The sequence below is a fragment of the Acipenser ruthenus genome, chromosome 16 (genome assembly GCF_902713425.1).
Source record: "Acipenser ruthenus chromosome 16, fAciRut3.2 maternal haplotype, whole genome shotgun sequence".
NCBI lineage: Eukaryota > Metazoa > Chordata > Actinopteri > Acipenseriformes > Acipenseridae > Acipenser > Acipenser ruthenus.
The window spans coordinates 16,265,795-16,289,151 of NC_081204.1; the positions used below are offsets into that span (position 1 = coordinate 16,265,795).

At 42.6% G+C, this 23,357-nt stretch overlaps 1 protein-coding gene across 1 annotated transcript; it reads right to left on the reverse strand.

Moving 5' to 3' along the window:
- Positions 1-5,419: 5,419 nt before the first annotated feature.
- On the reverse strand, positions 5,420-23,093 carry LOC117412637 (ADP-ribosylation factor 4-like). The gene is made up of 6 exons (XM_034021160.3): positions 22,805-23,093; positions 14,920-15,000; positions 14,035-14,144; positions 9,771-9,842; positions 7,371-7,496; positions 5,420-6,963 (listed from the first exon to the last, which is right to left on the reverse strand). The coding sequence occupies exons 1-6, from the start codon at positions 22,869-22,871 to the stop codon at positions 6,877-6,879; spliced, it is 543 nt and encodes a 180-aa protein (XP_033877051.1). The 5' UTR covers positions 22,872-23,093; the 3' UTR covers positions 5,420-6,876.
- Between the last annotated feature and the right edge of the window lie 264 nt (positions 23,094-23,357).

Here is a 23,357-nt window from a genome sequence, read left to right on the forward strand (position 1 = left end):
ATCTAGACCCAGATCAAACAAGAAGCATGTGCAAAGCAATGCCACCTTGGTAAGGATTGCAGACGAGGAAGCAGTCATGCTGCTGTGGCCCCTGCATTACCAGACGCTGCTACTGGGAGCTATTGAGCACACGTTCCGGATTCTCTTTGTTGACCTGCCAGATTGGGATCAAAGAGACTGTTTCATAAAAGGAAGAGCAAATGAAATATTAACAAGAAGAATAACCAAGGAGTCATGAGACGTGCATGAAAAAGTGATTGTAAGTGTGTGTTCAATATGTCCCTTACAAAGAGCGAGAAATGACTGATTCTGCTATTCTTCATAAGGAATACATTTCAAAGATGTAGTGTGCAGTCAGTCCCGTTGTTTTGGCAATTAATAAAGACAGACACTTTTGTAAGATCTTAGTCGTACCCTTTTCATATCACTTTTAAAGCACTGAGCAAAGTAAATGAAAATCATTATTTGTGGATACCATAACACAATGGAACACAAAAGAAGCATGTTTAATTTAGTGTGTAAAAGTGCAGAGGTTGCGAGTTTTGACCCTTTGCAGCTGATGAAATCCAAATGAATGTCAAACATGTTCTGACGTTACCAGGCAGCGCTCCCATTGACAGTGGGGTTGATAGACCTCCATGTGATGAACTGCACTGGTATGCCATTCACTAATAAGCTTCTTTTCATGTGCATCACTCTCCGAAACATACAACTCTGCATTGGAGCACTTTCTATTGGGTTGCATTATATGTCAGAACTTTTCAATGCTGTACATTGAAAAGCAGCTTTTCTCACCCCACAAAGTGATTTGAATTAGCCATGGGTGTGTGCTGAGTGCAAATCATATTAATAGATGTGACACCATCATATTCTTCTAGTTTGAGTCATTTCAAGTGAACAAAGGCTTGTTATATTCACTATAACCTGTATACTTGTCATCATGGGGTCTTAATATCACCGATAAGCTTACTGTTGAGTGAGGGCCACCAAGCTTACCTATTATTATTATTATTATTATGTATTTCTTAGCAGACGCCCTTATCCAGGGCGACTTACAATTGTTACAAGATATCACATTATACATTATTTCACATTATACAGATATCACATTATTTTTACATACAATTAACCATTTATACAGTTGGGTTTTTTTTTTTTTACTGGAGCAATCTAGGTAAAGTACCTTGCTCAAGGGTACAGCAGCAGTGTCCCCCACTGGGGATTGAACCCACAACCCTCCGGTCAAGAGTCCAGAGCCCTAACCACTACTCCACACTGCTGCCCTGCTTACACTGCTTACCTACTGCTTACCTACAGCCTTTGTTGTTTAAAGGAGGGTGCCCTTTAGATTAAAAATGCATGGATACATAAGTTATAGTTAAGAATGATTACATTTATTTTATACAAAGGTTTCATAAAAATGTATGAAAAACAAAATAAAAATGGTTTTCTTGAAATGCAAAGTGCTACGAGTTTGTTTTTGTTTGTTCCCATTTTAAACAGGGATCATTTGAATCCTGATCTGTGCCACGGGATGTTGTAATAATAAAACACAATCTTTCAGTCCTATGGTTTGAAGTATTGCTGTAAACACCCCAAAATGTGAGCAAGCATTGAGCAGCTGTGTGCAAGCAGGTCAGAATGGAGGGACCAGTGCAGGGCTGAACAGAAGAAATTCCATGAGGAACGGCCATTCGGCCCGCCTGCTCACTCGCTGTGGTGTCAGCGTGATCCGTTAGCACTCAAGAGGAAAAACAAACCCCCTCTGACCAGGTTAGTAAGGGAATGAAACCTCTGTGAATCCGTGGCTAGACAGACCACCCTCCCTCCAGCGGCTAGCTAAAGGTCTTATTGTGATTAGTAAGGGAATGAAACCTCTGGGAGTCTAGGGCTTGATAGACTACCCTTCCTCCAGCGGCTAGCTAAAGGTCTTATTGTGATTAGTAAGGGAATGAAACCTCTGGGAGTCTAGGGCTTGATAGATTACCCTTCCTCCAGCGGCTAGCTAAAGGTCTAACTATGATCACAGAGAGGGTTATACAGTATTGTTCATGACAGCATCCAGTCTATTCTTGAAGGATCCAATAGTCTCTTCAACAACTCTGTCCGGCAGCCTGTTCCAATGGTTCACCACCCTTTCTGTGAAAAAGCTCCTTCTCCCCTTGGTTCTGAATATTTTTTACGGTTCTGTAACATATGAAAAATAAATCAGCAGTTAGCACATAAGAAAGTTTACAAACGAGAGGAGGCCATTCGGCCCATCTTGCTTGTTTGGTTGTTAGTTGCTTATTGATCCCAGAATCTCATCAAGCAGCTTCTTGAAGGATCCCAGGGTGTCAGCTTCAACAACATTACTGGGGAGTTGGTTCCAAACTCCCACAATTTGTAAAAAAAGTGCCTCCTATTTTCTGTTCTGAATGCCCCTTTATCTAATCTCCATTTGTAACCCCAGGTCCTTGTTTCTTTTTTCAGGTTGAAAAAGTCCCTTGGGTCGACTTTAAACCCCTTGACAATTTTAAATATCTCTATTAAGACCTCTAACTCTCCTACTTTCTAGGCTATACAGATTCAGCGCTTTCAGTCTTCAAATGACATGCCCTTCAATCCTGGAATTAATCATGTTGCTGTCCTCTGTACTCTTTTTATGATATGGGGACCAGAGCTGTACACAGTATTCTAGGTGTGGTTATACCAGTGCATGTATATCATTCTAATATAACTTCCCTAGATTTCAATTCAACTTTTTTACACAGAGAATTGTGAGGGTCTGGAACCAACTCCCCAGTAATGTTGTTGAAGCTGACACCCTGGAATCCTTCAAGAAGCTGCTTGATGAGATTCTGGGATCAATAAGCTACTAACAACCAAACGAGCAAGATGGGCTGAATGGCCTCCTCTCGTTTGTAAACTTTCTTATGTTCTTAACTGTCTTCAAACATTCTATTTGCCTTTTTTATAGCTTCTCCGCACTGTCTAATTGGCTTAAGAGATTAATCCACTATTACCCCCAAGTCCTTTTCATACAGAGCCTCCTCTATTTCATTACTATTCATGCTGTACTTGCCTCTATGTTTTTGCACCCTATGTGCAAGACTTGGCATTTATTCACATTAAATTGAATCTGTCATGTGTCAGCCCAGGCTTGAATCTTGTCTAAATCTCTTTGTATTATTAAAGTTGCTGATTGGGAGTTGGCTACCCCTGCCAGTTTTGTGTCGGCTGCAAATTTGCATAGTTTACTGATTATGTCTTGGTCCAAGTCATTTATATAGATTAAAAATAGCAATGGTCTCAATACTGATACCTGTGATACTCCACCTGTTATGTTACTCCAGTTTGATCCCTGGCATCTAATTATAACTCTCTGCTTTCTACCTTGCAACCAGTTATGAATCCATGCTGCTACTTTACCAGTTATTCCTACTGATTTAATCTTTAAGTATAGTCTTTCGTGCGGTACTTTGTCAAATGCTTTTTGAAAATCTAAGTAGATGATGTCATACATACTATCCTTGTCGACTCTAGTAGTCACCTCCTGAAAGAAATCTAGTGAGTTAGTTAAACAATATCTACCCTTCTAAAGCCATGTTGGCTGTCTCCTATAATGTTGTTACTATATAAATATTCCTCCATTTTGGTCCTTATTATAGACATCTGATTGATGTTAAACTAGGTAGGTCTGTAGTTCCCTGGGTCAAATTGATCTCCCTTTTAAATTTTCCAGTCCAGTGGGATGGCTCCATTATTTATAGATTTATTGAATATATAACATATTGGTTTAAAAATCTGTTCTCTAGTTTCCCTGAGGATCCTGGACAGATTCCATCAGGCCCTGGGGATTTGTTTAAGTGCTGCTAGCTCCCTTAGTACTCCATTCTCTTCTATAACAAACTCTGGCAATGATGTTTATATTGTTATATTGTATAAATCCTCCTTTGTAAATACTTGGACAGAGTATTGATTAAGTACATCTGTGAATTGGTAGTCTTTAGTCACTAAATCACCACTGTTGTCCCGGAAACTACTGACTTCTTTCACTTTCCTTTTAGCATTAACATTGAAAAAACCCTTTTGGATTAAGTTTACTATGCTGCTACTTGTCTCTCTAGTTCCCTTTTCACTCTCCTAGTCTGCTTTTTAAGGTCTCTGCAGGCCTCTATGTATTCTATTTGTGAGGCTGCTCCCTTTGACTTAATATATCTTTAAGATATATCTTTTTTATTTTTAATACTCAGCTTAATAGATCGATTTACCCATCATGGTTTCTTTTTCTTAAGTTTACCGTTTCTCATTTTTGGGATAAATGTGTCCTGCATTTCTAACATCATATCCCTAAGTGTAATCCAATTGTTTTCAGCTTCCTTACCTCTTAGTGTTCTATGCCAGTCTCTTTAGAAGCTCCAGTTGCATTCCTTTGTAATCCGCTCTCCTGGGATTGTAAACCATTGTCTTTGATTTATGTCCTGCCCTTGATTTATTTGCCACAAACGCTCTCATATTCTGTTAGTGGTTCTCTTACCTGTAAGTTGTGTATCCTTGCTTCATTGTTTGTTAATATCAAATCTAGACATGAAATGTATCATCGGGGCATTCACCAGTTGTGATAAGAATCAATCTTGCACTAACTCTGTCATTCCCATGTCTGAACTGCTGTCCGAGGTCATGTGCTCCCAGGTTATGTTTGGAAAGTTGAAGTCTCCCATAATAAAGGTGTCCCCTTCCTTATTTACTGTTTCTTGATGCTTGCATATAGGTTTTTGTTTGATTCATCAGAGCCTAGAAGACCCACTATTAAACCTTTAGATTTGTTTTCATTTATTTGAATCCATACTGATGCATTGTTGTTACCATTACTTTCCAGTATTTCCCATTCTAAGTGGTTTTAATGTATACTGCGACCCCTCCCCCTCTTATCAGGTCTGTCTTTCCTAACTAACCTGTATACTGGACCAGGCTGCAGTTCTGCTTAACGCCTGTGTTAGATTGCAGGTGTAGTCTATCACACAGCCTCTGGTACTGGACCAGGCTGCAGTTCTGCTGTAATGCCTGTGTTAGATTGCAGGTGTAGTCTATCACACAGCCTCTGGGACTGGACCAGGCTGCAGTCCTGCTGTAATGCCTGTGGTAGATTGCAGGTACAAAGTCGTAGTGGGACCACATGGTGAAATGACACACCTTTATAAACAGGGCTACTGATTTTCAGGTTTAACCAATAAAAACACCTCCAATGCAAAAATTCACGTTGACTTGACCCCTTTCCTCGTGGAGAGGGGGGGGGGGGGGGGGGGAGAATAAAAAAAAAAAAACCCTCTCCCGGTGTAGTTGGGCAGTGTCCCTCCTTCCTTGATTTGTATCTATCATTGATTCTTTCTTAATACTTTAAACCCACCCCAACTACGGAGTGGCAGCACATTCCTACATCTGTAACATGCTTGTGAGATTACAATTAGAAATGAGATTTAAAGCTATATTACAATTCAATAGGGAGGATTTACATGCTCATGGAATTTAACAATTGCAAATTCTGGCAAAATGTAAAAAAATGACTACACACAAAAACCCCAGAAGAATGTGCCCATGACCAGAAGGATTTCGTTGTGGAAAACAGCAAAGAAAAGAAGGTACAACTGAAGTGTGCAAGTACTGTCCAGTTACTATTACTTTCATTCTGTAATGTACTCTCTTCCTTCTACCTTTCCCTTTGCCAAAGGTTAATTCAAGCCTCAAGGTCATCAATGCATAAAGACATGTAGGCTAGATTTAGGGGCTACTGCTCTGGAAAGCAGAACAGCAACTGTAAACTGGGTTAACTGGGGCCATACCATTTTCTACAGCAAATCTGGATCACCTTGAATGGATGCTGAACTCAGCAATTAAACAATTTCTGCAACACAGACCTGAGAAAGAGCAGTTCTCTTTTGAACTGCCAGGAGAAGGCTCATAGCCCTTATCAGGTAACACTAAGGTCAACTATTTGTTTCTTATTCTGAAAACACAAACCTTCTGACAAAATACTGTAATTGTTTGGCATATAATAGTGCAGACATAAGAAAAGGAGACATTACAATGTATTGTTTTATTAGGAATTATAATGGCAAGTGGGATATGTAGACATTGTTTAATTGGAAATAGTTACTTTATCCAACCCCCCCCCCCCCGCCCGCCCCAATCCATTGCTAGACCACAAAACACTAGCAGAACTATAATACATCTGACAACACAGTCAATCTGATACGAAAAAGCAACATGCAATGAAAAACAGACAGCCTGTGAACAGAAGCCAAACAAAAACAATCGTGTGAATTAAAATATCTGTTCCTCAAAAACAGTTCAGTATAAATGACAGTTTTCAGCTGTTAGTAGCAGTGTTTCAATATGAAGGGGGAGGTACCGAGAGGAGAAAGTAAATGGTTGGGTTGCTCACTGGAAACACATACAGGTTGTCAGCAGACTGCCACTAGGAATGATACATCAGCTAACCAAGAAAAGGGTAGAACATTTTAAAACATTATATATAACATCATGTATGGGGGCTCAAAATGCACGGAGAAAAAAAACAAAACGTTTTTTTATAAGTCCTACAAAAACTGAAGTCCACACATCTGGTCTAAAACAAGAAAGTTAAAAATAGAATCGTTTTTTGAATGGATCACCTTTTGTTGTCATTAATAGCATACTGCTCGTATATGCATCACATCATAACTGTGTACAAAATGTCATCCGCAAGAGCCCCCTGCATGCCACCCGTCGCCTCTGCTTTGAATACCTTAACAAAATCGACAAATGCGAGCTAGTGGAGTTGTAAGAAGCCTAGACCAGTCCTGGTAAACATGTCCTTGGTTAATAAGAGCCTGTGCTCAGCTGCAAGCCCCAGGTCTAGTGCTTGGAGAGCTCGTTGGACAGCCAGTCCAGCCCCTCGTACAGGCCAGTGCCCTGTGTGGCGCAGGTCGCCTGGACGTACCACTGGAGGGAGAGAGCGAGAGAGAGAGCGCAGAGTCAGGGCATGGCAATCCTGGGCTGCTCCTTCAAACACCACAACCCGCACATACAATCCCATGCCAACAAACCCGCACATACAATCCCATACCAACAAACCCACACATACAATCCCATGCCAAACAAACCAGCACACACAATCCCATGCCAAACAAACCAGCACACACAATCCCATGCCAACAAACCAGCACACGTGTTTCTTTTTTTTTTTAAAGCTACAAGATGATTAGCATGAAAGGATTCAAGCACATTACAGTTAATAATGTTACCAGAATGCAAGGTGTTTTAAACTGAAACAATACCATATGCAAATGAAAAAGGGTACCACAGTAATCCATCCAGCCAGTACTCCGTTAGACCACGGGAATACTTACAGTCCTGTTGCGCAAAGCCTGCAGACCTAGCTTGTCTGTCATTTCACTGATGGCCATGGCGTTTGGCAGGTCCTGTTTGTTGGCAAATACCAGCAACACAGCCTCTCGCAGCTCGTCTTCTTGCAGCTGAAAAAACAAAATCCCCACAGCATCAGACACGACTGAAAAAGGACAGCGCGAAACCCTGAACAGAGCAATAGCTTGACTCGCAGCACAGTCATTGCGATACAATATTATATATAAACTTCAGGAAGCTATACAGGTCGCACTCAGCAGTATTGACACCCTTCACTTAAAAAAAAGCGCCTCAAGGAATTTCAGATACTTGTTCATGGCAAAAGTATTGGCACCTTTACATTAAATCTGTAAACATGTAATAGAACTCTGTGATAGAGAGAGAAAGGATCGATGCTGTAAATCTCCCTCCTGATTAGAAAGGGCGCTGTGTAAGGGGGAAGGTAAGCTGCCTCCTAGATCTGCCTCGGTGGTAGGTGGAAACCGGAAGGTGACCATATTAGGAGGGGCGCGTAGCTGCAAGTACTCCGGACGATTCCAGTGCAGTCAGCTGTGGGGCAGCCCTCTATTGGAGAAACCAAGCGACGCGTTGACTGCAGGGAGGAGTTTGCTGGGTACAAAGGGGAAGCAGCTACGTCAAAACCTCCTCTTGCGCCGAGTTAAAAAGCGATCGGCCGGAGCCGATGTTTGTTTTTTGTGATTACGTGTTTTGTGTTTGTGTGTCAACAGAGGAGCAGGAGGACGGGAGGCTGTAGCCAGCGAGCCAGCACATACCCCAGAGCACGCCCCTCATCGCACAGCACTTCACAGCACAGGGCAAGCACCTCAAACCCTGGAAAAGAAGAGCACATTTTCGTGCACGGAGGACTGTGGTTATTGGAGTGTGTTTTTGTTGCTTTTGTTTTAGCTGGATGCTGCTGAGTTTTGCCCCATTACCATCGCTGGTACTGGGGCTTATTATTTATTATTATTATTACTTATTTTTCCAAGTGGATTTATTTTATGATCTTTTTGTTTGTTAATTATTAAAACCTTTTTGTTTTTGGGAGAATTCAGTCTGGACATTCACTTTCTACTGCACCACACCATTTAGCCTGTCACAAACTCATTTAAAAATCTGTTCATTGATTGAAAACCATTACTACAGCAGTTCAAGGCCATCAAACAAAAACACGTTGTCAAGGTCATTTATTCCAGGATAGAGAAAACAGAAGTGATTATTTCCCCTTTCCTGACAATTTATATCAGGAAAACAGAAGTAATGACTTTCGAGATCCTGAGATAAATTCTCCTGATTGTGAGATATGAAAAGGTAAATTGAGATCCTGAGATAAATTCTAATGATCGTGAGATATGAAATGGTAAATCGAGATCCTGAGGAATGCTCTCGTGATCAACAGAAAACAAAGAAAAATTTTTTTCAACAAAATTCTCTGGTCCCCCCAAAGATGGATCATAGTATGTTGCAAGAAACGGGGAAAGCATTCAAATGAAAACAACCTTGTACCTACAGTCAAACATGGAAGTGGTTTGATCGTGATAGGGAGGTGCTTTAGCAGTTCAGGGACTGGAGACATTCCTGTGCTTTGAGATTGAATGAATGCAGCCATGTATCAAAACATTCTTCAAAGTACCCTCTGCTGGTAGGATGATTGGCAGACAGCCATATGGTTTGGGTCGTTGTTGTGTGGAAGATTAAGTGAACTGTAGAATTCTTGAAGAAAACAAAGATAAAAGCTCTGGAATGGTCTTCGTAAAATCACCAGATCTACATCCTATAGAAATACTCTGGACTGAGCTGAAAAAAGCTGTAACCAAGCAGTGTATATGCAATCTGTCTAAGCTGATGGAAATATGCAAGACTGGGGCCAGATTTCACCAACAAGATGCAACATACTGGTTAAGAATGATCAAATGCCTGAAAGCCGTAATAAAAGCAAAAGGAGAACACACAAAATACTAAAGCAGAGGGCCAATACTTTTGTCATAAGCGAATACTTTAAATGAAATAAGTTTGTTTTTTTATATAGATTTGTTAAATTACTAGAAATTGTGTAGTTTTAGTTTTATTACAAAGTGGTTAAGGTTTACTAAATGCTTGTCATTAATCTGTTACCTTGAATTATTGCATAAGCACAGGGTACCAAGACTTCAGTCTGCGACTGTATACACACTCTGGCATGTACACCAGGACACATTTTAGTTTAACTTTCTGCTTCTTGTTTGATATTTTAAAGTGCAGAACAAAGCAAAAAAAATTCTGCTTTTTAAAAACCCAACACAGGCTGCAATGAAGACTGTGCAGCTGGCAGGCTTGTCATCACTGACAGTGTAATCAGTCCCCCCCCCCCCCCCGTATTCAGCTCTGTCATGCCAGGGATTTACCATTTTCTGCAGCTCCTCCGCTGCTTCCTGTGTTCTCTCTCTGTCGTTGCTGTCCACCACGAAGATCAGACCCTGCGACACAAAGCAAAGGGGTTCAGGACTCATTCAAACCTTAAACAGAGTTTTTATAACAACAAGTAATCACGAGAAGCCCTCCATGCACTGCAACGTTAATGTGAAGACGACACCCGTGTACATGCAAAAAAGAGGGAATAAATATGAAACAAGCACTGCGCCCCCCCTCCTGTACACACCCCACCAGCACCTTACACTGCGCCCCCCCTCCTGTACACACCCCACCAGCACCTTACACTGCGCCCCCCCTCCTGTACACACCCCACCAGCACCTTACACTGCGCCCCCCCTCCTGTACACACCCCACCACCACCTTACACTGCGCCCCCCTCCTGTACACACCCCATCACCACCTTACACTGCGCCCCCCCTCCTGTACACACCCCATCACCACCTTACACTGCGCCCCCCCTCCTGTACACACCCCACCACCACCTTACACTGCGCCCCCCTCCTGTACACACCCCATCACCACCTTACACTGCGCCCCCCCTCCTGTACACACCCCACCACCACCTTACACTGCACCTCCCCTACTGTACACACCCCACCACCACCTTACACTGCACCTTCCCTACTGTACACACCCCACCACCACCTTACACTGCGCCCCCCCTCCTGTACACACCCCACCACCTTACACTGCGCCCCCCTCCTGTACACACCCCACCACCACCTTACACTGCGCCCCCCCTCCTGTACACACCCCACCAGCACCTTACACTGCACCTCCCCTACTGTACACACCCCACCACCACCTTACACTGCGCCCCCCCTCCTGTACACACCCCACCAGCACCTTACACTGCGCCCCCCCTCCTGTACACACCCCACCACCACCTTACACTGCGCCCCCCCCTCCTGTACACACCCCACCAGCACCTTACACTGCGCCTCCCCTCCTGTACACACCCCACCACCACCTTACACTGCGCCCCCCCTCCTGTACACACCCCACCACCTTACACTGCGCCCCCCCTCCTGTACACACCCCACCACCTTACACTGCGCCCCCCCTCCTGTACACACCCCACCACCACCTTACACTGCGCCCCCCTCCTGTACACACCCCATCACCACCTTACACTGCGCCCCCCCTCCTGTACACACCCCACCACCACCTTACACTGCGCCCCCCCTCCTGTACACACCCCACCAGCACCTTACACTGCGCCTCCCCTCCTGTACACACCCCACCACCACCTTACACTGCGCCCCCCCTCCTGTACACACCCCACCACCTTACACTGCGCCCCCCCTCCTGTACACACACCACCACCTTACACTGCGCCCCCCCTCCTGTACACACCCCACCACCACCTTACACTGCGCCCCCCCTCCTGTACACACCCCACCACCTTACACTGCGCCCCCCCTCCTGTACACACCCCACCACCTTACACTGCGCCCCCCCTCCTGTACACACCCCACCACCTTACACTGCGCCCCCCCTCCTGTACACACCCCACCACCACCTTACACTGCGCCCCCCCTCCTGTACACACCCCACCACCACCTTACACTGCACCCCCCCTCCTGTACACACCCCACCACCACCTTACACTGCACCCCCCCTCCTGTACACACCCCACCACCACCTTACACTGCACCTCCCCTACTGTACACACCCCACCACCACCTTACACTGCGCCCCCCCTCCTGTACACACCCCACCACCTTACACTGCGCCCCCCCACCTTACACTGCGCCCCCCCACCTGTACACACACCACAGTCAATGTCTATTTGGTATGTAGTGAAACAGTTAGGAACAAACGTTGGTGCATGAGCTTTTAAAATGTGCTCCTTCAAAAAGGTAGAGTGTTTCTGTCCCAGTCCGTGCCCAACTTGAGCTAATCAACCTTGGTTTCAAGTTCCAAACCCACAGCCAATCAAGCTATTTTAACTGAAGTTGCTCCCATTTAAAAAAAATTAACCAATAGTCTCAGTATGAGAAGGCTGCTGAAATGAGCCAGTGAAAAAAAAGCCATTTTCTATTTCTAGCTTATCCCTATGCTGTCCCTGACCTTGATAGTATTGTCCTTGAGTAGCAGAATATACTGAAATTGAACTCCTCCTGCTTGCAATGGCCCCTGTGTGAAATCAGTAGTTTTTAATCTAGTCAACTAACTTCTTACCCACGACCCGACCCGCTACTACAGGACCTGACTTTGAATGACTGACTAACTTGTTTAACATGTCAGTGCAACGCAGTGCTACACTTGTAAAGTATGTGTATGGTTATGGTTCAGATTAACAAAACAAAATGAATGTATTTGTACAGCTGGAAATGTAATGCAATTGTACTGCACCGTATGCAACACGAAGATGTTTTGTTTACTGGGTATTAGATGGGGCACGGTTCATTTTATTATTGTTTTGCTTTTTTAATTGATGCAAGCAGTACTGTTTAATACTTTTCTTTTAAATTTGAATACAACGAATTTGTAAAAGCCAATGCAGCTGGAACTATGGCTTTGGAAAAAGTGTTCAGTAAAGCAATGATGATATGTTCTTGGGTACTTGCCAAGCTAAAATAAAACAGGTTAATAGAAATGCGATGTGGGATGAAAGTTGATTTCACGCTCTGTTAATGATTACTTTAAATTCATTCAAGTACCAATGTCAGTGGTTTACACTTCCTACTGGAATACAGTACTGTAGTAGTACTATATCTCAAAAACACTGAATTTATTAAATGGAATAAAATGTTGCAAACAATGGTTATTTCTGAACTAAACCGGTGTATATCTTTATTTATCACTGTTGAGCATGTAGGGAAAAAAAGACAAGTATTTTAAACACAAAAAAAGGTGGTTTTCCAAAATTGAAGTCTCAAAAAGGGGGGAGTGGCTTTTACACCAGTGCGTCTGATACCACGATTTGTATGGTAAATCCTCCCCTGGGCTTTTCCAATACTGAAAATGATTTTGGATAATGATAATGCTAATGCAAATGCAGGTTAGTTATGACCACACAGCTGCCCTTCTGAAAGCACATGCCAGCTGGAAGCTGTATAATGGCTTCAAAGTGAACAGTATAGAACTGCTCTGATGACACTGCTTCTCTATGTAAAGCACAACATCTTTGCTTCTAAGCATTTACATTTACAGCACCCCCCTCACCAGCACTCCACACACAGGAGGTGCTGACCAGGCCTGAGCTTGTACATCTTCCAAGCTCCAAAACAAAAGTGGCAATACACAGCAAGGGCCCCCAGGCTTAATTCAATACAACACGCTGCAGTCACAGGAATTAGTAAAGCAGGCCTGCAAGTCCAAGAGATGCCATTCAAGCACCCATGTCCACCCTGTAGTGCTTCTCCTACTTTTCTGTTTGACACGTCAACCTGTTACTCTTGACACAGCGGGATAAAACTAACCTGACTTTCATAAATAAATTCAAACACATTTAGCAAGTGCATGTTCAGAGGGTTACCTACAAGACTTGAATCTCTGGATAGAGACCGCTCAACACAAGTATAATACAAATAGTTTAAGATACGTCATGCAGGATTACACACAAGAAAAGCAGGTCTTACACTTACTGGCAAAGCGTTAAAATGGAGAGAAGGCTGAGGGTGTTTTTAGTTCATTATTTAAATATAAAAACACATTCCTCAATCACTTTCCAAATAAGCAGGACTGCCTTGCATGTGAATAAGCAGGACTGCCTTGCATGTGAATAAGCAGGACTGCCTTGCATGTGAATAAGCAGGACTGCCTTGCATGTGAATAAGCAGGACTGCCTTGCATGTGAATAAGCAGGACTGCCTTGCATGTGAATAAGCAGGACTGCCTTGCATGTGAATAAGCAGGACTGCCTTGCATGTGAATAAGCAGGACTGCCTTGCATGTGAATAAGCAGGACTGCCTTGCATGTGAATAAGCAGGACTGCCTTGCATGTGAATAAGCAGGACTGCCTTGCATGTGAATAAGCAGGACTGCCTTGCATGTGAATAAGCAGGACTGCCTTGCATGTGAATAAGCAGGACTGCCTTGCATGTGAATAAGCAGGACTGCCTGGATTGTATTAAGCAGTGTAGTAGCTGCTCATCTGTAAAGGGAGCGTGTTGCCTGGTGTTTTGGAAAACATGCAGCCTCGTGACCATGTCTCTTGGCTCTAGTGTTGAAGGGGGAGTGCTGCATGTATTGCGGGTGCTCATGAGTAGTTCCTCTGTGCTTCTTACCTGGGTGTTTTGGAAGTAGTGCCTCCACAGAGGTCGGATTTTGTCCTGGCCGCCCACGTCCCACACTGTGAAGCAGATGTTCTTGTACTCTACCGTCTCCACGTTGAACCCTGAACACCACAACACAACAAGGGTTATTTGTGTCAGGGCAGAAACGCACACTTTAGACATTTAAAGGGGATTTCATCACATTTAAAGGGGATCTCTAGCGTACAACATGAAACTAAACTAATTGTTAGAAGTATGACTCCCTTACTGACACGACCATTAATATTGCTTCACATTACAGTTTCCAGCAGTTTAGCAGACATTACAGAACACGCACTGGCTTCAGCCCTCATTTACACTGAAGCTGGGCAGGGCGTGGTGAAATGAGCAGAGGGAATGTCCAAGCACATACTGCCTTCATGCCAAGGCTGCCAGACAGTGCCAGAGGCCAGTAACACTCACTGAAGCCATCACGAGCATCATTAAATCAAGACTGTCTTCAATGGGAAAAGCAATGTGTGACTTCTAAATGTAATGCATTATACACAAAACAAAACAATGGATGTTGTACTTCTAAATTCACAATTAAAACATGAACATGTTTAAACTTAGATTGTGGCTGAAATGCAAGATAACGCAAAGTGTGCTGGGACTCCTTGTGCACTGTATACTGCACATGACAACGCAGCCCCTTGTAATGTCATTTAATATAGAGCATAATGTATGCAATAGCAACCCGAACCTCCATTTCACAAGCATGCTCCAGCACAACATACAGCAATAGGGGTTACGGGAGAATCCTTAAATTAAGCTTGTATCTAGCCTTTACATATATCCCTTATTTGATGTTAGAACTGGCCCTTGGACAATACTGGGACAAGCTTGAATGGCTCTTACCAATTGTTGGAATTGTTGTGACGATCTCGCCCAACTTCAGCTTGTACAGAATGGTGGTCTTACCAGCAGCATCCAAACCCACTGCAAACAAGAAAGGGTATACTTAGTTAACAGACCGTTAAAAACAAGTTTAAAATAAAACACTGAAAGGTAATTGTACAGTATTTGGGTTCATGTCATAGCACTACACAAAAGAATGGTGGAAAAATAACAAAGATCTCTTTTCTAAAGCAGCCCACTTGGCGAGTCCCCAGCAAGCAGGTTCAGCAAGGCTGGGCAGAGTGCACACCAGCTCCACTCCTCTTTAAAAAGAAAAGCATGGTGAAACTATCCTGTTTCTTAACAATATACAAGAAATGGAGACCAAGATACTGGGCTGTTTTTTTGTAAACAAGCTATGTCATTACCGTTACTTGTATTTACTAGTTTAATTATTCAATAGATTATTAGTGCTTTTACCACCACTGGCACCAAAGAGACATACAGAAGCTAAGACTGAGGAGTTACGCATAATCTGATGTTCTTGAATTGATGTAACAGTTTAATAATTTAGTAGCTATTCGCTATTATAATCAGTATATTATCAGCAGCTCTTCTGTTAGTTTTGGGGACTTTCTTTTTAGGACACCAATGCATTGACTTAATATTTACCAAACGACAATCTCTGCAAATATCCATGAAATAACACAGCCCTTTAAGCAGGGGGCATTCCCCGAGTTCAAAGTGCAGGTTAATGAAGCGTGGCCCCCTCACGCACGCAGGGATGCGTCACAGACAGTGCAGTTAAAAAGCAGCTCCAGCCTGTGCACTCGTGCATGCTGACTGTACCACTCAGCAGCCAGCCCCCGACTCTCAAAAACACACTGCTATACTTCACATTACAGACTCGGCAGCAAGCGTGCATTCATAATCTCAGCACCGCTGTAAACTGAAGTTCTGAAAATTCCTGGAGGGTTTACCGGACACGCAGCACCCGCCTAGATAAACACAGCAGAGCAGTAACTGGCCGAACAATGGCCATTCCACGCTCCCATGACTTCACTCAATACCACTGGAAACAACGAAACACTTGTCAATACTGATCTTCGTTTCTTCCAGCACACTGGCAATCCAGTTAGTTATGAGGAGGCAGGCTTCATTTAAAGCTATGAGCTTCAAAGTGTGCTTAACCAGCAGCGACTTCTGAAGAACACACTTTAAAACACTGTCTGATTTGAAGCCTTGCTGTTTATATATTAAAATAAAAACAGAAACACACAATGAACAAATAAACAAACAAGTAGTGTAAAATAGTGTGCCACAGCAGTAAATACAAATAGGAGCCATCAGTAACATGACAAAGTATCACAAGGACCCTAATCCACCGACTGCATGTATGTGTGGAAGTGTGACCTCCTCACAGACTGGGATGGGTGCAGCCAAGTTCATTACAACTGGACCAAGCAGGTCTCTAGATAAAACCGAAAATGCAAGTGTGACATACCTATATAAAGACATACAGGCCTCCCTACAGATCTGCAGGCCCATCAAGAGATATTGAAATCAGTTAGAAACTGAACTGAAGAGATCATAATTGGGTTACAGAGTAGGGCTGGGTCGATATAAAATTATTAGTATGATAACCATCAAAAAAAAAAATACCATGGTACAAATCATGCACGTTATAAAAATGAAGGCTTACCAAACATGGAGAAATACTGCAAATTAAACATAAGCAATTCCAAAACATGTCATTTTAGAAATCACTTTCTTTAACGGAATGCTTTAAAACGGGAAAGCTAAAATAAGGCAGCGCATAACATCTTAAAGAACCAGAATTAAAACTTTAGAAGTACTCTAAAGTTGCACAATATGTGCTACAAGCCTTGCCTTTTATTTGAATGCTGCAGTTTTTTTTTTAAAAAAAGGTATCAGATTAATTTCACCCACTTGGGCTGCTATGATTAAATCAAAAATCGATTTTTCGATCGATTCCATTCCTCATTATACACATCGATATAAATACTGGATAATCGATTCAATAAATACATTTGTGTACCGCACAGTTAATAACATTATTTAAGATTATCCTTGAAACTGCAGGAATGTCCTGCCTTGATATTTACAGTATTTCTGCCACAGACAAGCAGTGGGTGTGCTCTTCTTTACCTGCTCATGTTAACTAGCATCAGTTTTGAAAATGCTTTGTAAGTACGGCCCTCTGTGTATTCGATGTAAACAAACAAAAAGCGCGGCACCTTGAATCCAGAGCAGGACGACAGGCTTGTATTCTTGGCAAACAGCCTGGAAATAAATTGTGCACATTGAAGAAAACTGACTGCATACAGTTTGTGCTTCTATGGAGTTTCAAAATGAACAGTTATATAATGAATATTTAACAATATTCAATAACGCTTATCTATATTATCAGTAATGTTAGTAATTTTGGAGTAACGATCAGCTTGACCTATAGCAGGTATGCGTGTCGTGGTGAGTAAATCAATATTATTATTGTTTTAGGCAGGGATTTAGGCATTGTGTGTTTCACAGTGAAGGCTAGGTGATACAGTATTAAGAGGCAATGCGAGTTACTGCAGATGTCACAAAAAGAAAAACGCTTTTCATAGTCGTGTCTAGTTTATATAGATTAAATTCCAAAATACAGTTGTATGTTGTTTAGGACGGACGAGATGTGTGAGGCTCATGAGAAAGCGGAGTACAGTTGTATGTAGTTTAGGACGGGGGAGATGTTGTGTGAGGCTTGTGCAACATTTAATCAATATATTGTTTGTTGGATTACATGCTATATAATTGTAAATTGTTTTCCTGTATTGCAATGCATTGCAACCTTATTAGTTGCTATATAGTTTTATTATTTCTATATTTGCATAGCATAAATGGGCCATTGACTCTAGTTTTATTGACTATTGCAAGTTAAGAATAGTGTCAGTTAAGGACAAATTATAAACAATATAGCATAATGGATGGTCTTTAAATCATGATTAATTGATCACTTAATTAACAAATTTAAATGCTACTTGTGATTTTAAATTGGTGGTTTGAGACAAATCAATAGTTAACTATTTAATTGATGATTAACTAATCTATTATATGCTAACTATTTAATTAATGCTATGTGTAATATATTTATTAGTTACATGCTGTGCAATATCTAACAATGCTGTGCAATATCTAAATGCTGTGCAATATGATAATGCTGTGCAATATCTAACAATGCTGTGCAATATCTAACAATGCTGTGCAATATCTTTGTTGTTGGTGTTCGTATAACCAATTAATAGTATGATTGGTCAATTGATGTAATTAACTAGTATATTTTTCTTTGTTAGTTTACGGTTAGTAACCAAGAGGCCTGCTTGTTATTTGTAGAGCGTAATAAATGCTTGAGGATTGCATGGTTCCTCAATGCTTCTTCTCCTAGCTGTTTACCTTTTTTCTGTCCTGTTTGTTAATTATTTATTTATTTCAATTACATAGTTATTCCCTGGGTATATATAGGGTGTAGTGGTGTCACATATGGAAAAGTGAATTACTATGTCCTAGTAGCGGTTTGGTGACAATTAAATATGGTAGATTATGCATTTGCCTGGCACCCCAGATAGCCAACCGTTACATAGTGTCTGCCTACATACCGCACTCCTTCAGACACACAGACTTTTTACAGAAAGGGGCTTTTAGCTGTAGGGACAACATGTTAAACCTGACACCTAATGAAGGCATGCTCTTGCTACAAAAGAACTTGTATAAATTATTTTTTAAACTTCTCACACCCAGTTAAGTCCTATTTATGCAACAGTGGGTTACTTAAAAAACTTAAGATGAACCTGATTCAAACCCCATACACAAGGTCGTAGCAGCACTCCACTGCCAGCACTCCACTGCAGCTCAGGACAGGAGCGGGGCTCAAACACACTGCCAGCACTCCACTGCAGCTCAGGACAGGAGCGGGGCTCAAAACACACTGCCAGCACTCCACTGCAGCTCAGGACAGGAGCGGGGCTCAAACACACTGCCAGCACTCCACTGCAGCTCAGGACAGGAGCAGGGCTCAAACACACTGCCAGCACTCCACTGCAGCTCAGGACAGGAGCGGGGCTCAAACACACTGCCAGCACTCCACTGCAGCTCAGGACAGGAGCGGGGCTCAAACACACTGCCAGCACTCCACTGCAGCTCAGGACAGGAGCGGGGCTCAAACACACTGCCAGCACTCCACTGCAGCTCAGGACAGGAGCGGGGCTCAAACACACTGCCAGCACTCCACTGCAGCTCAGGACAGGAGCGGGGCTCAAACACACTGCCAGCACTCCACTGCAGCTCAGGACAGGAGCGGGGCTCAAACACACTGCCAGCACTCCAGCTCATAACAAGTGGGGTTATGCTGCTGTTTAAATGAACTAGAAAAATGCTCTCCATTGTGAATTAGCTGGCTCTCCAGTTCCACCCCCCCTCCCTGTAAATCACTTCTTGTGCACCTCCATCTGCAAGGCTGTACTATTTGTTCTCTTAATGAGTAATGTGGTTGGGTGCCATGTTTAATTTTACCATGGAGATGTTTCTACTGCAACTGTAGCCTATACTTACACATTTACTTAGCCCGAGAAGGAAAATAATTTTGAAAGTTCCCAGCATAAAAATAAAATAATGCAAGTTGTTCCCACTGTTAACACAATATTAGACACATTAACTTCTAGGGGTGCTCTGCTTAGCCCTCTACAAATACATTGGCTGCCTGTCTCTGAACAACTCATTAGTGATCGGTAAGGAAATTGCTACTGTGCACTGACCTCCAGCCATTGCTTAACCTCTCCTCACAATACAAGATCTGTCGTCAGGTAATTACAAACCTATAGAAATTACTCAATAAAACAAATGAGTATATAAATAACTAAATGAAATGTAAGATGGTTAAACGTAGGACGGGCCCATCGCCAGGGTGTGCTTCCTAATCTGATTTCACAGCAAATTCAAATTCATTGGGTTTCTTTACCCCTCCAATTCTCAAGGGCGCACTATACTGCAGTTCAGGGGCACAATCGAAGGGTTAACTGCAACCCTTAAATAGATCCATTTCAGTGCACACTGCCTGACACTGCAGCAATTCAGCAGCACAACTGCACACTGTCAATGGGGGTTAAGCGCAACATCAATTACTGTATCCATGGCCAGTCTATGAAAATGGAATTGAAGAAGTCACCAATACCAAACTACTCCATATTAGCATAGACTTATCAGCGTAAAGGCCGTTGCACACCAGACGCGATCCGATCTTTCATCAGACGACAAGATACTTTGGCAGCGACATGACCACACACACCTGAAGTGACACAGACGCGACGTGACAGATTGGAAAAGTGATCTATAAAAATGCTATTGACAAAACTATGATCAAGACTGGTACATATTTGTATTTCAACATACCAGGCTTATCGGGTTCCTTCGGAATTGACTCCCATATATTATCTTTTATCTGTGTATCTTTAAAATTGCAACGATCTTTGTCATAAAGCTTTGGGTATTTTTCCACATCAAGTATTAACTCTTCCTCCTCATTTTAGGTGCAGCTTCACCCTGCTGGACTGCGTGCTTTGAAGATGTTCTCGGATTGATCAATTCCCTAGTTGTCATGCAAAGAAATCGCTAAAAATGATTTTGTGACACTGACATTGTGTTTTAAGTGAAAGGGGAGCTGTATTGTAAATGTTACTGATTTTTGAAAATAATATACAAATTGTTTCTTGGGATTCTCTCTTATTTGTTTTGTGTTTCCCTGGAACACCTGGTAGAGAATTTTGTAATGTTAGAGTTAAACGGTTTCTGCATCAGTTTAAGAGCGAAAGTGCTAGAGCCTTATTTTTAGATAATTCTGCAATTAAGAACAGAGAAAACACCATGCCTGAATATGCCTCTTATTGTGACATTGAAATATTAATTACATCCCCAGCTCAAACATGGCACATCATGCCTGAATATGCCTCTTATTGTGACAATGAAATATTAATTACATGCCCAGCTCACAGCTGCTTATTTTACTGTTGAGCAGATTTCCAAAGGGAAGCAACAGAGAGCTGTTCCAATAGGTTAACAGCATTTGCCTAGTATATAAAAGCAGCACCAGTAACAGTGTGGGTTTGGACACTCGCAACATGTTACAATGCTGTGAGGGCTGAGGACTGATTGTCTTGCACATGGAATGAAATCCCAGAGTTCCATTATAAACTGACCTGACACACTGACAGAGCCGACAGGAGGAGGTGCTCAGCAGGCAGGTGATTCCACATCTAAGACTTCACCTGAGAAAGGTTGTCACTATGGGCCATGCTGGAGAAAATACTAGTGAATGAATCTGGGTTTAGGCAATGCATCTTTTAACTACATGTTCTATTTGACTTTGCTGAGGGAGTAGGTTTAGCGCTTTCTTCCCCTGTGATAGAAATGAATCACAGTGTAACACAGAGTTCATTCTTCCGCTGCACCTTTGACCCTGTGTCTGGTGCACACAGAACAGTGCCGCGCATTCCTTCAGCTGCGTCGCTATGGGAAAGGAAGCTCCTCAGTGCTGGGCTGCAGCCACGCTACACACAAGCACTGGATTAGCAGGAAGGACTGCACAACACTGCTGCTGCTGGCCAGGGCTGATGCGAATGTGTACTCACCCAAATTATATTTCATGAGTTCAGTCAAAAAGCATCAAACTTGATTTTTGTTTTTTTTAATCAGTATATGAAGCGGTTCAAGCATGACATTGACTTGTTTAATTAGAGCATTCTAGCAGTCCACTGATCTTACAGCCCACCTGTACAGGAACTGTAGTAATAGTCTACTTCTAATACATACAGTTTTACATTCAGATGAAGGGCAGCTGTGCATTCTTAAAGGGGGCTGCTTTTTGTATTTTCCTTAGCAAGTTAAGCCCACTTGTGTTGGGTTATTTCTTTAATGGAAAAAAACCTACTTTGAAGCAAAACTATATATATATATATATATATATATATATATATATATATATATATATATATATTACACACACTAAAACGAATCTAGAATTTACAAAGCGATCAATGAAGGCAAACACGGATTTCCTATTTTGTGCGGGCAGTTTTAAGTACAACTCAACACAAGGAGTGTTACTGTCGAAGATGTAACTCACCACCCCATTACAAATAGCAAATAAAACGGCAGCGATTTTACTTGAGTATTTACAGCAAACGGAGCACTCTGCTTTGACTGTCCGTCGTTTGCTTCTAGAAGAACACAGCGTAGCAAATCTAACTCGAGGACCGGGGCCGGCCTTCTAATTCATGAAACAATTGCACTATTCACGTGCCCTGGCAAAGGGGTAAATACAACATCACAGGTATAACACGCTAAATCTTTACCAATTTAACTGGTGTTTTGTTTTTTTGTTTTTTTTTAAATGGGAAGTCAGGAAATGTTTTATGGACGACGACTCATTCCAAAACTACAGCTGGCCCACGCAAGTTAATTCACCCAGATGCACTGCCAGCCATTCATATTTCTCTCAACCTAGAGGAACATTTATATCCGTGACTTGTTATACGCCGATATTTAACAAATATACTGTCTGACCTATTTAATGATTCGGTTTTAAATAATGAAGTTAAAGCCCAGACCTTTGACAAGGAAATTGTTTATATATTCAGCCCGCCGGTACCACCGTCGTTTCAAGAATGCCAGGGATTTTGCGGAGGTATTCCGAGCTCCAGGCAAACCTAAAAACATTCAGTGCGAAGCGGATTTGTACTCAGGCTAACCTTATCGTAGATAAAAACAAGTTTACTCGCTAAACAGCGACCGCGTTGGAGCAACATTAACCGTCCACAGTAACCCAGCCCTGCCCAGGCCAAGCCGACCCCACACTTACCCATCAGAATCCGCATCTGCTTCTTGCCAAACAGGCGAGAGAAGATACTCGAAATGGTCAGGCCCATGTTTCTGTCGCTGCCTCGAATTCAGTGATATTAAATAAACTGCTGCTGGGAGTCGTGCGGGTCCTGTCCGTGTCTCTGCTCCTCGGCGCCGGCTCTGTGGTGTTGTCTGCTCTGGAGTTCCGGATCTCTGTCGTCTCTCTGCCACGTCACACTCCGCTCCAGCTCAGCTCCAACGCGGAGAAAATGACGTCAGCGGCGCCACATCCCAACATGCAGCAGGATAGGGAGTATGTGCGGGGCTGAGACGAGAGGGTCGCAAATGTCAGAAATGCTCCTCAATTCAAACCCTTATGCTCGTTTACGTTTTGCAACAGTATAGTTGTATTTTGTATACTATACTAGCTGATAAGTATTAACCGTCATATTACCTTTTGGGTCTATTTGACCCAATACTGGTTTACATTGACCTTAAATGTGACATTCCCCGCCCCCCCCCCCCAAATAATATCTGATGACTTTTCTTTTGTTGGGGTCACGAACTCTTGT

What these genes read in the sequence shown, in the direction of transcription:
- LOC117412637 (XM_034021160.3), bottom strand. Translation starts at nt 22,871, where the DNA reads ATGGGCCTGACCATTTCGAGTATCTTCTCTCGCCTGTTTGGCAAGAAG. An exon ending in GCAGATGCGGATTCTGATGG is followed by an intron (nt 15,001 to 22,804) that starts GTAAGTGTGGGG and finishes TCTTGTTTGCAG; the next exon opens with TGGGTTTGGATGCTGCTGGT. An exon ending in ACTACTTCCAAAACACCCAG is followed by an intron (nt 9,843 to 14,034) that starts GTAAGAAGCACA and finishes TTTGTGTCGCAG; the next exon opens with GGTCTGATCTTCGTGGTGGA.